This window comes from Myripristis murdjan, chromosome 16 (assembly GCF_902150065.1).
Source record: "Myripristis murdjan chromosome 16, fMyrMur1.1, whole genome shotgun sequence".
NCBI lineage: Eukaryota > Metazoa > Chordata > Actinopteri > Holocentriformes > Holocentridae > Myripristis > Myripristis murdjan.
Window position 1 is genome coordinate 15,662,822 of NC_043995.1, and position 14,040 is coordinate 15,676,861.

The window sequence follows — 14,040 nt, forward strand, 5'->3', positions numbered from 1 at the left end:
TTTAAAACCAAAGTGCTGATAGGGTTTGGTGTTATAATAAGCCAACAGCAGGTGAGTGCCATGCCAGCTCACCTGCAGTGGACCACCACAGGGCCGGCATCAGGGGGTGTGGAGGCTTTGACTCTCCGTATAAAAGCCAGCAGACCCGTGGCGTGATACGGCACCCCGTGCTCTGGCCAGGATGTGAAGTGGAACTGACGCACCTCGTGCTTGGCTGAGTAGCCTCTCTGTCAACACACACAGACACATTACACGTTGGCATCGCATGTGAACGACTCCATTAATGTAGGGCGCACGCCCAACACAGTGTGTCCCGTCCCATCACTTCCATCGCTCAGTGATAGATGTGATAGATGTTTAGGTTCAGCGTAAGGACAACAAGGACATTGTGTACGTGGGATGTTAGGTCTTGTAGGACAGTTAGGCCTCTGGGCATCACATGGCAGCAGCAGCTGTGGTGTGACAGACACACAGAAAGGAATTACTCTGCCGCTAAGCTCAGGGAGGGCTGGGAGGTTTCTCCTCTCCTCCACTGGGAGACTGCAGCAGACACACAACAATTTCTTCTTCTGAACAGAGATGACAAAGTAAAGCGACGCAAAGCAAAGATTTGTTGAAGACAGAGAGCCAAAAAAAGGGAAGAGCTGTGAAAACAAGCTGTCACCGGCTCCCAAATTCTTGCCGATTTGAATAAGCGGCAGCATGAGCCCATGGAGAGTGGCTGTGACAGTGAGATGATAATGCTGTGTTTGTGCCACTGTCACTCGTCGCTCTGAGCCCTTCCAGTGAGAAACCCCTGAGGAGATTGACAGGAGGGAGGCCACCAGGAGCAAAGCCCTGCAACAGCTATGCTGGAGAGAGAGTGGGAGCACTGTGATAGCTACCGGTGTTAATTCCTCTCAGTGCAAGCTCATTTACTGTGTGGCCTCCATGCCCATCACCAGTAAGCCCTGTCAACTTCTAAACCATTCTATTAATACACCATTTCTAATTTAATTTTTATTTTTTTATTTTACCAGGTAACAGGTCTAATTTTATTTGCATTTACGGTTCACTAAAGGAAACAGGACATGTCCTAAAAGAAGAGTGAGATGAGCATCGCAGACAGACACAGCGTACTGGGAATTTTATGCTCCACTGTTCCCCAACAGTGGCTTGAGATTCATATTAATCTTAAATGAAATCTTCAAGTGAAAATGTAAACCTACCCTCTCCAAGGCAAAGGTGCGAACTGTGTATTCAGCCAGTGTCTCTGTCTTCAGCAGAGTGATCTTGATGTCGCCGTACATCTCGCTGTCATCAGGCCAGTATTTACAGCATTTCACCTGTTGTTGTTTTTTTTTTAATAAATGAGTAGTACAACATTTTTAAACCATGTGTTGAAAATGCTGGAAAACACACCTGCCTGATGCTACTGAATGAATGTTCTAATTAATAAAATGCTTTCAAATTATATCTGTGGCCCCATTTAATAAATGTACATTTAAATGTAAAATTTAAATTCACAAACACAATCCTTGATGGATCTATTTCATGTTTTGCCTGATTTGGGATTTTTTGAGCTTGAAAGTCCAATCCATTAGACCAGAAAGTTAAACATCACATTCAGAGACAAAAAGTCACTGCATTTACACACTTCAACAAATGAATTGGCAGTGACAGAGGGGAATCCTTCCCTGTGTCTTTCTCATTCAAAATAAAGTGATTCTAACGAAAGTTATATATTTCAGAGCACTGGTACAATGCAGATACAGGTATGACTCTACAAAATGTAAAATTTCCACTCATGGAATACTGTGAGAGAACAAAAAAACAACATGTTTTCATGCAGAAATTTCATCTCAGAGAGCAAAGAAAAGAAGAGCACACGGTAATCACATAATGGTGGGGAGCATAGTGAGCAGGACCACAGCAATCTTTTCCAACACCCTCAGACACAAAGGAGGTGATTTTTTTTTTTTTTATTATTTAGTGAAGGTGCTATTTGGGCTGTGGTGCGGAGACCAGCCCTCATTTGTTGATTTCTCCTAACACTGCTAGGATGGAGAACCAAATTGGATGTAGGGCTAGTACTAGAAAAATGGTGTCATTTTATCCATCCACCAAGGTAATATGTTTCTCTTGCCTAGAATGAAAATTGTGGGATACTCACATACTAAAGGTATTTACATGAGGTGCAAAATAACAGAACTACAGCCATTATGCCGTGTGGTCATGGTGTATTTACAAAGATGGGTACTATTTTCTTCAAATGGAGACATTTTAATCCATCAAAAGCATTTTGTATGCAAAGAATGATTTACAATCCCTACAGTCAGAAGACTCTATAAACATCTGCGACTAACCCAGTCATAACACAGTCATAACAAACTGATAAAGTATAATGCATGCCATGTAATATAAAAATGAATTGTAAGGTGTTTATAATAAAATTATACACTGAAAAACTCTGCATCTTAACAAGTCATTGAGTCTCAAGCTCAGTCTGAAAATCTTGTTTTTCCAAAACCATAAAGTAAAAAAAAAACTGTCAGTGAGATGAGATAAATTTACTTGTTTCCAGTGCAGTTCCACTTTTTTTCAGTATTTTTTCTGCCAACACGCATAAATATGTTGAAGCAAGGCAGAATAAGGCAGATCAGCCCACTACAGTGTCAAGAAAATTACACTTGACTTAAGAAACTTCCAGAAACAAGTTGATTAGCAATGGAAACAAATAGGATTATTCTGACCTCAGCACAAGATTTTTCCAATTGTTTTAAGGAAAAGACAATTTTAATGCTGAGTATGAAAATAAATGCTTTGTTAAGACAGAGATTTTTGAGCATTTTTCATGTTTCATAATGCTCAAGTTCACTGTCGTCAAATGGATTATGTACAGAAAGGTAACAATGGGGTTTGTGTGGAAAAAGATCTGTAGAATGTGTAGAAACAAATTTGTGAATGGCACATGAATGCAGAATATCGTGACCAAAACAAACACTTTCTAGTGTACAAGCGCGCTGCAGTCCTCTGAGATCTATTCTCATCAAGCATATGACAGCCTTTGATATCGATGCCAGATGTTCCCTCATGGTGAATATGGGGTGTTTATGCGGTCGAAGAGGTAATGAATAAAACGCTACCAGGAGGGGAGACGCACATCACTTACCCTGCCAACCTCCACGAGTTTAGTGATCATGACGATGCTGAAACAGTTTTCCTGCCACACCATCCTCCAGAAGTCGTACAGCGTCTCCTGCTTGGGTCCTAGCAAGAGGAGGGAAGGAAGAACAGGCAGAGACAAAGACAGCTGCATCAAAGCCTGCCCTCTCAATAAGGGAGTTCTTGTTGTTGTGATAGCACGTATTACTGTGACCTAAGTGTCCTTCCTCAGATGGCGGGGTACTGATCTCTCAAGATTGTGCCGTCAATAAAGTTATTGGGAATTCCAAGCAGAAGAAGGGGTGACGGGTGACAAAACAACAGCATTAGCTGCCGCCGAAAACCCAGAGGACCATCAGTCACTCATTTTCATCTGAGTAGGAGACAGAACAGTAGATGCTACTTGAAAACAAGGATCACGTAGGAAAAGCAATACTCAGAAAGACAAAAACACTGCTGACGTCTTTTTTTTCCCTCCTCACAAGCCCAGTTTCTGTCTCTTGAAGGGGGAAGAGTATGTGTTGGTGAAAGATAAGCAGATGAGCAGACCTTGAGTGACTTTGTGATGGGAGCTCCCTAGGAACTGAGACTCCTTAGGGTTTAGACACGTGGAGGGAAATTTTAAACACACACACACACACACACACACACCCACTCACTCGCACTGACTGCCCATCAAAAGTGGCTTTGTATTTGAGCAACAGAGGTTGAATTAAAGGTTCTTTTTCCCCACAATGAACATATCGCTCCATGTGTCACAAAGAGTGAGAAGCTATAATTAATGTGTTTAATTATTCATCTACTTTTCATGATTAATTCAATGATATCAATCATGCAGCCTTCTTGAGTCGGTGGTCACACACACTATCACCTTTAGATTCGCCACAGACATGCTTTTGTCATAGGTTCACTGAGTGGATCATCTTCAGTTTATTACACATTGACAAAAGAAAAGGCACTCACCGTCCAGGATGCACACACACAGACACACACACACACACACACGCATACAAACACTATAGCCTTGCCGGGATACTCACCCTGAGTGGCGATGAAGTGGTTGGATCGATGGTAGCCCTGAAAAAGAGAAGAGGGATGACATGCTGAGTAAGCCATCTGCGCCTCAGGCACAGCTGTAGGGGCGAGTGTGTCTCTATCCCACCCTTTTCCTCCCATCCTTTCTGCATTGCTTCCTCGGACTGACCCACTCTCTAAACTGCCCACTTGTATCATTTTCCGATGTTAGCTGACCTAGTGTACGCTTCAGACCATGTGTTTGACCTCACACACAGCACCGAGTGGAAAATGCTGCTGCCAAGGCAACACATGGTAAAACATCTTGAAGAAACACACAGATTCCTGAAAATGTGATTCCTACAGTATGGATTTTTCCCTACAGTATATTCAATAGCAAGTCAGCCTAGATGCAAATCTATACAATAGCAAGTCATGCCCAAATCCCCCTGACAGCATAAGAAACACATGATAAAGACGCCAGGGGCACACACTTTTCAGTTTTCAGGCATCCAATTTATTCATGGCTTTTCAGAGTATTTCCGTGCCCAATAAACACGAGTCGATTCTCATTAAAGGCACTCTATGCACTGTATCTGTCATGCATTTCACTGTTATAGATGAATCAACACTAGAGAACATAGTTCTTTCCGAAAACTTCCTTCACAGACTCTTCAGGTACTCTGCAACACAGGTGGTGTGTGTCTTAAAAAACAATGCCACTAAAGCCTCTTACACAGGTTTGACATAAATGTAGGATATGACAGCGAATAGCTCTCTCTATTGTATTCTATATGCAAGCTGAGGTATCCATTAGACCAAAGGATATGACAGAGTTTGATATAGATGACAGACATTTTCATTTGGTGAACATGGGGTGAAAATGGATGACCAATGAGAAGGCATCTCTGCACCCCTTGAGGGGAATAAACAAAGACCACTCGAGGGACTTTGAGCTGTGAACGGTTAACAAAATGACAAGCAAACCGTTCACATGAAGTCCCACGGAAAATTCCTCATGTTTGCTTGCAAGATTTTTTTTTTTTATTTATTTCATTTTGACACATATTTGAACATATGCTGATTTTGTGGTTCATGTGGAATGTTTCCTGTCATTTTGAGAGGAGCAGCTGGAATGATAATTGATGCTCAACATTATTAACTATCTGCAGCCCCGATAACCTTACATGACTGTTGAAGCCAGGCCAAAATAAACCCAGCCCACCCACTTTCATTGACTCTGTATGATGAGGCTATCTATGTCGATAACAAATTAGATTTTTTTTTTTCCCCAGAGGGCATCTTCTTAATATGTTGAGCCTGTCCAAGTTGCTGATGGATTGCTACACTGAGTTGCATCCAGTCAGATAAAAAAGGACATGTTTAAAATGGAGATGGATGACCGGCGCTGTGAGGCCTGCTATCCACAATTCCTGTGGCTCTGGCCAACACTATCAGGATAAACACTACAACTCCTCCACTTAAGACAGTCACCATAGCAACTGAAACTTCCTGAGTCTTGGCCACTTATGAGCACTAACAAAGACAACAGGGTACTCCATGCAGGAGAGGACACAGCTGCTTTTTGTTAATGTTAGGGGCCAAAAGGTACGGCTTTCTGAAATGTGCAGAAAGCTGAAACACACAGACCTTTGATCATTTGTGGATATAGGATAGTAGAGGCAGAGAGACAGGTGTTGGGAAGAAAAGTGGGAAAGAGAGCAAAAAGAGAGCGATGGCAGGCAGAAGAAAGAGCAGTGAAGTACTTACTTCCCTGTTAATCCGAATCTACAGGGTCCAAAGTCGAGGAAGTAGGGAAGGGAGTAGAAAAAGAAGACATATAGGCTAGTTAATGAAAGAAGCTTATGATAAATAGGGAGTTATGGTCACAGACAGGTGGAGAGAGGATGGTGTGTGTGTGTGTGTGTGTGTCCATACAGTACGCTGTATGAGTCGAGCAGTGCTGGAAGTAATGCATCAGAGAACTCATTCCTTGTTTTGTGATAACACATTGTTGTTGTTTTTTCAATTATAATACATTATTAGTTACTTTTTTTTCATTCATGTTATGCCATGTTTTCATTCATGTCATGATTTTTATGTGCAAAATAAGAGTGGAAAAAATAGTTCCTGTAGACTCTCACACAGACAACATTGCGCTAAGTGAAAATACAAAGAAAATCCTTTATGTCAATGAGATTTGCTGTTTAGGAGTGTTCTTTTGAATTTTAAACAATAACAAACAATGCACTTAGCTCCATATGTCATATCATTACGAGATATTTTTGAAGTGAGTAATGTAAAGCAACTCTAGGGGTAATTTTAACAAAGTCTCTTTGTATTATGAGCAGTCACAAGTAACAAAAAGAAAATCATTCTATTGAAAAATATCTTACTTAGCTGCTGTAATGTGAATTTCTGTGTGTGTGTGTGTGTGTGTGTGTGTGTGTGTGTGTGTGTGCTCACACTATGCCTAAGACCTTGTACAATTTTGTGCTTTTTGCATACTATAGAAATTAATGCATTGTTAAATAACAATATCATTGACTGCTGCACGCTGGAATGTTCTAAATGTGCAAGATACTATACACCAAGTACTTAATTCCTCCTCGAGCTATACAGGCCATGTCAGGCAGACAGCCAAGCCACAGCTCAGACATTAAGTGACAGAGAGAGAGGAAATGGAGTTCTTGCACTCGCTCACCTCTGTTTTGCAAAAGCAAAAAAACATTTTTTGCAAAGAAGCAAAACTTTTCCATTTAACCTCTGATGAAATAATCACAGGCTGTCCAAAATATGCTCTGCTGTGGTAGAGTAGTTGTCATTCAGCGGCAGGGTCAGCCTTGCCAGGGAGTAACATCACTGACATGGACACTATAGCGGCTGCTGAGTGGTGTTCTCCCACTAATGCCTAACCCCCTGTGCCCTGTGTACTAATGGAGACCCTTGCGATAGCTGGAGTCGCAACAGCTCGCCTGGTTTTAATGCCCTCTCATTGTAATGAACTCTCTAAAAGCACTTCCCCACCGGCCATTCTCGCTAGAGAAATAAAGAGAGAGAGAAGGCAGTTTAATGTTAAGCGTGTTGATACAAGTTGTCCTAAAGGGAGAATCCAACAAAATCAAGTAAAGATTTGTATTGTGTGGTAACTTTCTTTGTTAAAAGATGCAATTTTTTAAATAAATGCCTTGTAAGAATTCCTTAAGAATTTCCCGGATTTTTCCCTGACAACTTTATTAACCTCACAGCAGGAGCTAAATAAGATAACCTTGCCTCAGTTTCCCATAGAGTGCCATATTTTCCCTACAGTGGCCCGATGAGAGGCTAGCATAATGAATCTTGGGAGATGAAGAGATTGTGTCAGATTGCCAGATGACGTCCCTTGACACAACTCAAATGAGTAGCAACAATTGAGCAGCATAAAATCAAAATGCACAAGGGAAACTAAAATATAAATTTCTATTTTAGACAGAAAATTAATTCAGCTGACTTCCACACTGATGTGGCTATGACTGTGTTTCTGCTCTCTGAGTAAACACAACCTGTTGTAGCTAATATGAATGACAACACGCATGAATGAGGCTGTGTGACACACGTAAGCGACAGATATATGCATTACATATGATCAGTGAGAATGTTACTGTGGCTCTATAGTCTGGCAGACAGTTAAGGTGAACAGCAAAAAGGATCAACTCCTGCCCATCCATCCAGAGATTGAATAACATCAATCATGACTATTTAATTCAGGGGGATTTGTGGCATCTTACAGAAGGGTTTATCATCTGTGCAGAGCATTAAATGCATTTATTCCATTCTGTTTTAATAAAAGTGATAGCAGAGTAAGGCGGGGTTGGGATTCAGGGAGGTGGGGGTGTAGCATTTGACAACCATGGCATCTGGCAAAACACCACTAGGGAAGGTGATTGAATGAAGGCTCCCAGGTAAATGTGGGCCAGCAGATTAGCTGGCTTACAGGGGTGAGAGAGATGGACTGTGGCTTTGCAGAGTGTGATAGATAGAGACTGGGTATATGTTTCCCATGCTGAACAGCAGCAGGATTACACTTACATCGATGTAGTTGGCATTTATGTAGTCTGAGTTGGGGTCTCCCAAAAGAGGGTGGAGCTTGACTCTGTGGCGGTCATCTGAGAAGGACAAAAAATTATAGAAAACATTACAAGAGTAGTGAGATGCAGAAGTATTTTTGAAGCTGAGGGTGGATGTTATTGTAGCCTTTTTATGTTTCCATGACATTTGCTCTTATTTTCTATACAGGAACTTACAGCTTATTTATACTTGGTTGCTTGACACTTTTGACAGGTGTCTCTTGACAAAAATGATGCAATTTCAAGCAAAAAAGGTGCATTAACAATTCCGTAATATCATAGGCGCCACCGGGACTGTTGCATAGTGTGATTGGATATTTGTTGCGAGGCAGATGCTTGGCACTTGTGTAGTCAGCCAGTGATAAAACAACATCATTAGCAACATGGAAAGAACAGAGGACAGGTTGGCTGAGAAAATGAGAAAACACTTTGATTTGCATTAAACTTCATGCAACCATCACAGAGACACACAAATGGGCACACTTTGAATATCATTGTGGAGGAGCTTCATATCCTTTTTTTACTTTCATGATTCAGCTGGCTTGACTGTGACATCTCAGCTGGCAGTAGTTACTACCTGCTACCACCAACTACTAACAGGGCACTGCCATGTTTTATTGTACGCAAACAAATGCAACAGTCTAGTGCCTCCTGTTACCATGGAAATGTCAGATGTGTCACATCTCACACATCTTTGAAAAGGTATAAATGTGGATTTGGTGCAACAGTGTACCTTTTGGTTAAGAGACATTTGTCAAAAGTACCAAGTTCAAAGTGTAAATGAGCCTTGATATGGGTTATAACTTACATCCCATCAAAGTGTCATGCCTCCCTTTGGTTTTGTCCTTCTTCTTGGTGCAGTCCCAGCCATCAAAGAAGCTCTATGGAGGGGGAAAAAAAAGCCACTTGTTGCTGATTTCAGGTACAGGATCATCCCTATATTAACCGTTCTGCCATATCAGATAAGCCCTAGTCCCATTATATTGTAGCTTCAACACCTCTTTTCTTTTGTTTTATGTGTGATAAGGAATATTGTATTTCACGGTTCCCACGATAAAAGCCTATCAGCACATCTCTCAAGCACAGCTGAGACTTAGACCGAGAGTATAGTGCCATTGTAAGCATCTTGAGATAAGGAGCGATTATGTGCTTTATGCATGATAAGTAATCAGACAAAACACCAGTGCCGTGAGCATCAGGCAGCGCTTGTCTGTTCCAGTCGTCTTTATAAGTCACAGACCCCCCAATTGCACACATTGCTGTTAAACTCTCCTATGATGAATACCAGATGCAACGGGCCAAGTAATATTGACATTTACTGATCTAAATACCACTCTTCTGCTCAGCAATGTGTCTCACAATTTCATAACATCCACCTGTCTGCACGCCAGCGTTGCCAAGCATTCATACTCTCACGCTCTTCTAATCAGCCGCCCTTATGTGTCCACTGTGGGGCCAAATTATGCCTGCAAACAGCCTGCTCACATCAATGAGCAAAAGCACACTTGCAGATATGTGCATGCACCTGCACACTCTGTCTATCTGTGTCTCTCTGTCTCCATCTCTCTCTCTTTCTCACACACACACACGCGCACACACATGCACACATACGCAGACACACGCACACACACCGGTCTACCCCCTGTGGCCGTTCAGCCATTGGGGGAATTTGGTGAAACTCTGCCCAAGTCTGCATGCTGAGCAGGGGATTACAACGCAGTTCTCCCCACAGAGAGCCAGGAACCAGCCAAATCCTGCCTGGGATTACACCCTCCTCCTCACTTTTTCCTCCACTTCCCCTGTGCTCTCTCTCTCGGGGCTCTTTCTGTCTCTGAATCGCTCATTCTCTTTCCCTCCTCATATCTTTCTTTCTCTTAACCCCTTCTTTTGCGCTGTCTACCTCTCCCTTCCACTTCCTTTCTTCCTCCCTCGTGTTTTTGTAACTAGACCCCTGGGCTCTCTTCTGTTTCTGCGCACCCACTTCTCTCATGATCAGCCTTCTGGAGGGAAAAAAAAGCGAAGCAGTGAGAGAAAGAGGGAGAAATAACGTGAGAGAGAGTAACTGAAAGAGGGAGGAAGAGAGACCCATGGAAGATTGATTAGCAACCGTCATCGGCAGGGATCAGTGGGGTGGGTTGGTTAAGAGGATCACATAAAATGAGGAGTAAAATGAGATGAAAGAAATTAGGAGACAGTGAAGTACAGTCCTGAACCATGACGCTCACGTGGCACACTGACTAATCCTGAAGCAGAATTCTAAAAACTTTATTTTCACTTCTTGATATGTTATCAGCTTCCCACTGGTTTTCATCATGTGCTTTAAATTTCCTATAGCCATGGAGACAAATTATACTTATTAATTATCTCCTTTTGGCAATAAGGCAAGAGTGAACACGATTCCCTCACAAAGGACGCCCCCTCTGGCCCACCCATTAATAGGTGTGTGCCTTGTTTTGTACTGTAATTTTAGAACCCTCATTGGGCCAATCAGTGCAGTTTTGAAAATGCCAGAAAGAGGTTCATAACTTCCACAAGTTTTACCAAAATCCGACAGCGCTGTCTGAGATATTATGTATGACATAGTTACGGACCCACAGGAAATCAAATTAATGAACTAAATGGACAGAGGCGAATTTACTCTCCCAAAAAGGTGTAATATAAACAGCTGCTGTTTTTTGAATAAGTCATCCAGCTGACTCTGCCCTTCCTGCATCTAAACTCTCAATCGATGAGTCCATCATCCTTTCTAAGCTCAGCCTCAAGGTGCAAGCTGATATAATGAAAGTCTGAGTTCTCCAGTAAAGCAATGCGGTTGTCTGGTGTTTACCTGTAAGTTTCTGCGGTGGGAATTCGACTTGGAGTGACAGCAGCTGCCACACATACAAGTCCCTTTACAACTCCCTGCAAATTCTTGATCAATGTCTTTACAGTACATTGGTATACTTCAGGGAAATAAAAGCCTATACCTGCCAGGAGAGCGCAATACGATACTCTTCATCATTTTCCTTTGTAATGGAGAGAGACACTCTATCAAAACACACACATAGTCCAATACGGTGAGAAAAAAACACAAGGAGGTGTGTATTGATTTTGTGAGTGGAGTGTGTTTTGCCCATGAGGGACAGTTTAATGAGTCTACAAGCAGAGCTCCAGAGGGGAAATCATGAACCAGAGACAAAAGATGTTTTCTATTTCTCCATGAATGTCAGAGGCCACAGGTGACAGGGACCGACGCTTCCCCAAAGCATGATCGCTGCTACAGCATCTTCCCTCTGAGGGGCAAAGTATTTAGGGAACTGGGCCATGCTCCGAGTCCTACAATTATACAGAGCAGCCATTACAACAGCAGGAAGACAATAATAATGCCCTGGCGAAAGAAGCTCATCTCTACTTATTGCAAAACTAAAACTCCACAGCGGATAGGTGTAGAAATAACCCAACCAATCAGGGATCTGCCACGTGAACTTAAATGATTTACATATACAAGTGGTGCGAGCAGTTTGGGAATAATGCCTGCTAAGTCCCTCCAGACTGTCACAGCTAATTGCAGGTTTGATTTCATTGTTATCCTCTTCCTTATGAATGCGGTGGCACTAAGAGCACATTCAAGGCAATATTGCTCTATAAATCACGGCGTGACATTTAACTTTGTGGATTACATAGCATTTAGTGGGTATTTTTTCCTAAACCAAACATTATACTGCAGGGCAGGATAAACACTAACGTTGCTATTGAGAAGAGGTCATTTGGAGGTTACAAGCCCTGAGAGCCAAGAGATCTCTTTTCTCACATTTTACCCTTTCATCTCTGCTGCCTCTCCGCTCAGGCCTCTCACCAGACGCTACAGCGTGTTGGCAGCGGAATGTGTAACCTCACCAGACCCGCCACAACGACAGAGGTCTACTTTGAGCCCAAATGAGGATGATTTATTAATTCGCTCAGCGACAGTGCAGTCCAGATGCCTTTTAACCCCGCTAATTAATTTCAGCGAGTGGTGCGGAGGGCGCATGGATGATGTCACAAGAGGATTGATGGCCTCCCACACCACTCTGTTTTCACAAGTGCCATTCGATGTAACGTGGCAACTAAGTTAGAAGGTTTAAAGCGTTTTTATTTTTATACGTGAAGTGCCTCACTCAGTAAGTCAGTCATGGTTAGCCTATCAGCTCTGACGGAAAATATGGGGAGAAGCATCGTGTTAGGCCAGCGGTTTATGCAGCACTTCGAAGGATGCTGCCATTTGTTTTCAGTTTATGCAGCACTTCAAACGCTTCATCTGAACAATTACAAATACATATTGTAAAGATGATATTAAAAAAAATAATCTGCACACTGCTCAACAACAAGAAAAAAAAATCCTTTTCACTGACGCACTGGAAAACTATTTTCTTAAATGATGTGGGATGCCCCTTCACAATACACAGTGTAAAGGGTTTCAGCGATAAGTGTGGTTAAAAATAAAAATCTGTGTCAAACATTTTGATTTCACCCTCCTCAGTGACATAATATGTGATGTTTGACACGGACATGGTGCAACACTGTGTATTGTTAAAGTACTAATGGATCCATACTGTTATATATAACAGTTTTGTGTATTAATTTAGCAAGTTATACACATTGTAAAATGAAAAGATACGAATTTATTTACAGTTCTCCGAAATTAATATTAGATTACTATCACTGTACAACTTAAGTAAACAAAAAATAAATATTCATGATTGTATTCAAGCTTTATCTTTGGGTTAGTAAAATTTGTGGAATGAGTGCAAGGGGAATCTCTGGTTTTGTTTGTAGAAGTTTTTTTTTTTTCTGGCAAGCTGGAAAATCCCTTTCAGAGGAAGATTTAGAGGTACTGAGAGATTTAGGCTCTGATGATTTTGAGCTGGTTCTAGTTAACTGGCCAGTGAGTCACATTCAAAGGAAACCAAACCCATTGTATGCAGAAGAATGACAATAAAGATCTGAGAGACACCTTTACTGTTTCCAAACCAAGAGTGGTAGAACTGAGCCAAATGGACCAATGCACTTACCTTATATCAAACCCACTGATTTGGTCTGAGTGAAGGCACGGCTGAGATTTAAGTGAGGTTGTGTGTGCATTTTTTCATTTCAGTCTGTTATTTTTTAAAGTTTGGATACTGGTACATATTTCTAAACTGGTATCTGTGTGGGTTGTGCTCTTCACTTGTTTTTCTTGCTTTTTGCCTGGTTAAATTCAAATGTTTAATCTTATTATCTTATTGTCAGTCATTAACCTCTTGGCTCCTGGAACTTTTAGCCCTTGGTCATTACAATTCTAATACACAGTTAATCACACGCTACACCGAGCAGTGTGATTCCCAAATAGTCGGCACACGTCCTCGGGTTTCTTTTTCAGAAAATGTTATGGACCAGCACCCGGCTTGCTAATTTGGTGACACTGTTCCCAAAAATCAATGTGGCACTGATGAGACGTGTCAACTACACCAACCAGACAGTAGCCACAGTCTTCAGCATTTCAGGATGAATCTTGTCCTGAAACCTGGCTTCTTGCCGCTGAGAAGCTTTCTGCCAAATGGGCTCACACTGTCCCCGAATCTTCGAGCACTGCCTCATGTACAGAGGGCTTTGTGACAATATCCCCAGTTGAGGTCAGCATTTCCCTGCCCCTGCTGACAAAAGCCTGGGCAAAAGACCTGACCCCAGTCTTTCCCCACGAGTCATTGAATAGTTTCCCAGAACCTCCTGAAACTGCCTGAAAGTCATTTTCCACAGCCTCTCCAAATGCATAGCACAC

General features: G+C 42.0%; 1 protein-coding gene across 5 annotated transcripts in view; it reads right to left on the bottom strand.

The window, feature by feature from the left end:
* ptprub (protein tyrosine phosphatase receptor type Ub) overlaps positions 1-14,040 on the bottom strand; it is a 157,380-nt gene that overhangs the window by 17,086 nt on the left and 126,254 nt on the right. For 3 of the 5 annotated variants that reach the window (XM_030073318.1, XM_030073315.1, XM_030073316.1), the window contains 7 exons: positions 9,073-9,145; positions 8,227-8,303; positions 5,929-5,946; positions 4,185-4,221; positions 3,152-3,249; positions 1,209-1,325; positions 73-227 (listed from right to left, as the gene is read on the bottom strand). In XM_030073318.1, coding sequence (XP_029929178.1) covers positions 73-227; positions 1,209-1,325; positions 3,152-3,249; positions 4,185-4,221; positions 5,929-5,946; positions 8,227-8,303; positions 9,073-9,145 — 575 coding nt within the window. The remainder of the gene's footprint in view (positions 1-72; positions 228-1,208; positions 1,326-3,151; positions 3,250-4,184; positions 4,222-5,928; positions 5,947-8,226; positions 8,304-9,072; positions 9,146-14,040) is intronic. The other 2 variants (XM_030073319.1, XM_030073317.1) reach the window with 1 other exon arrangement.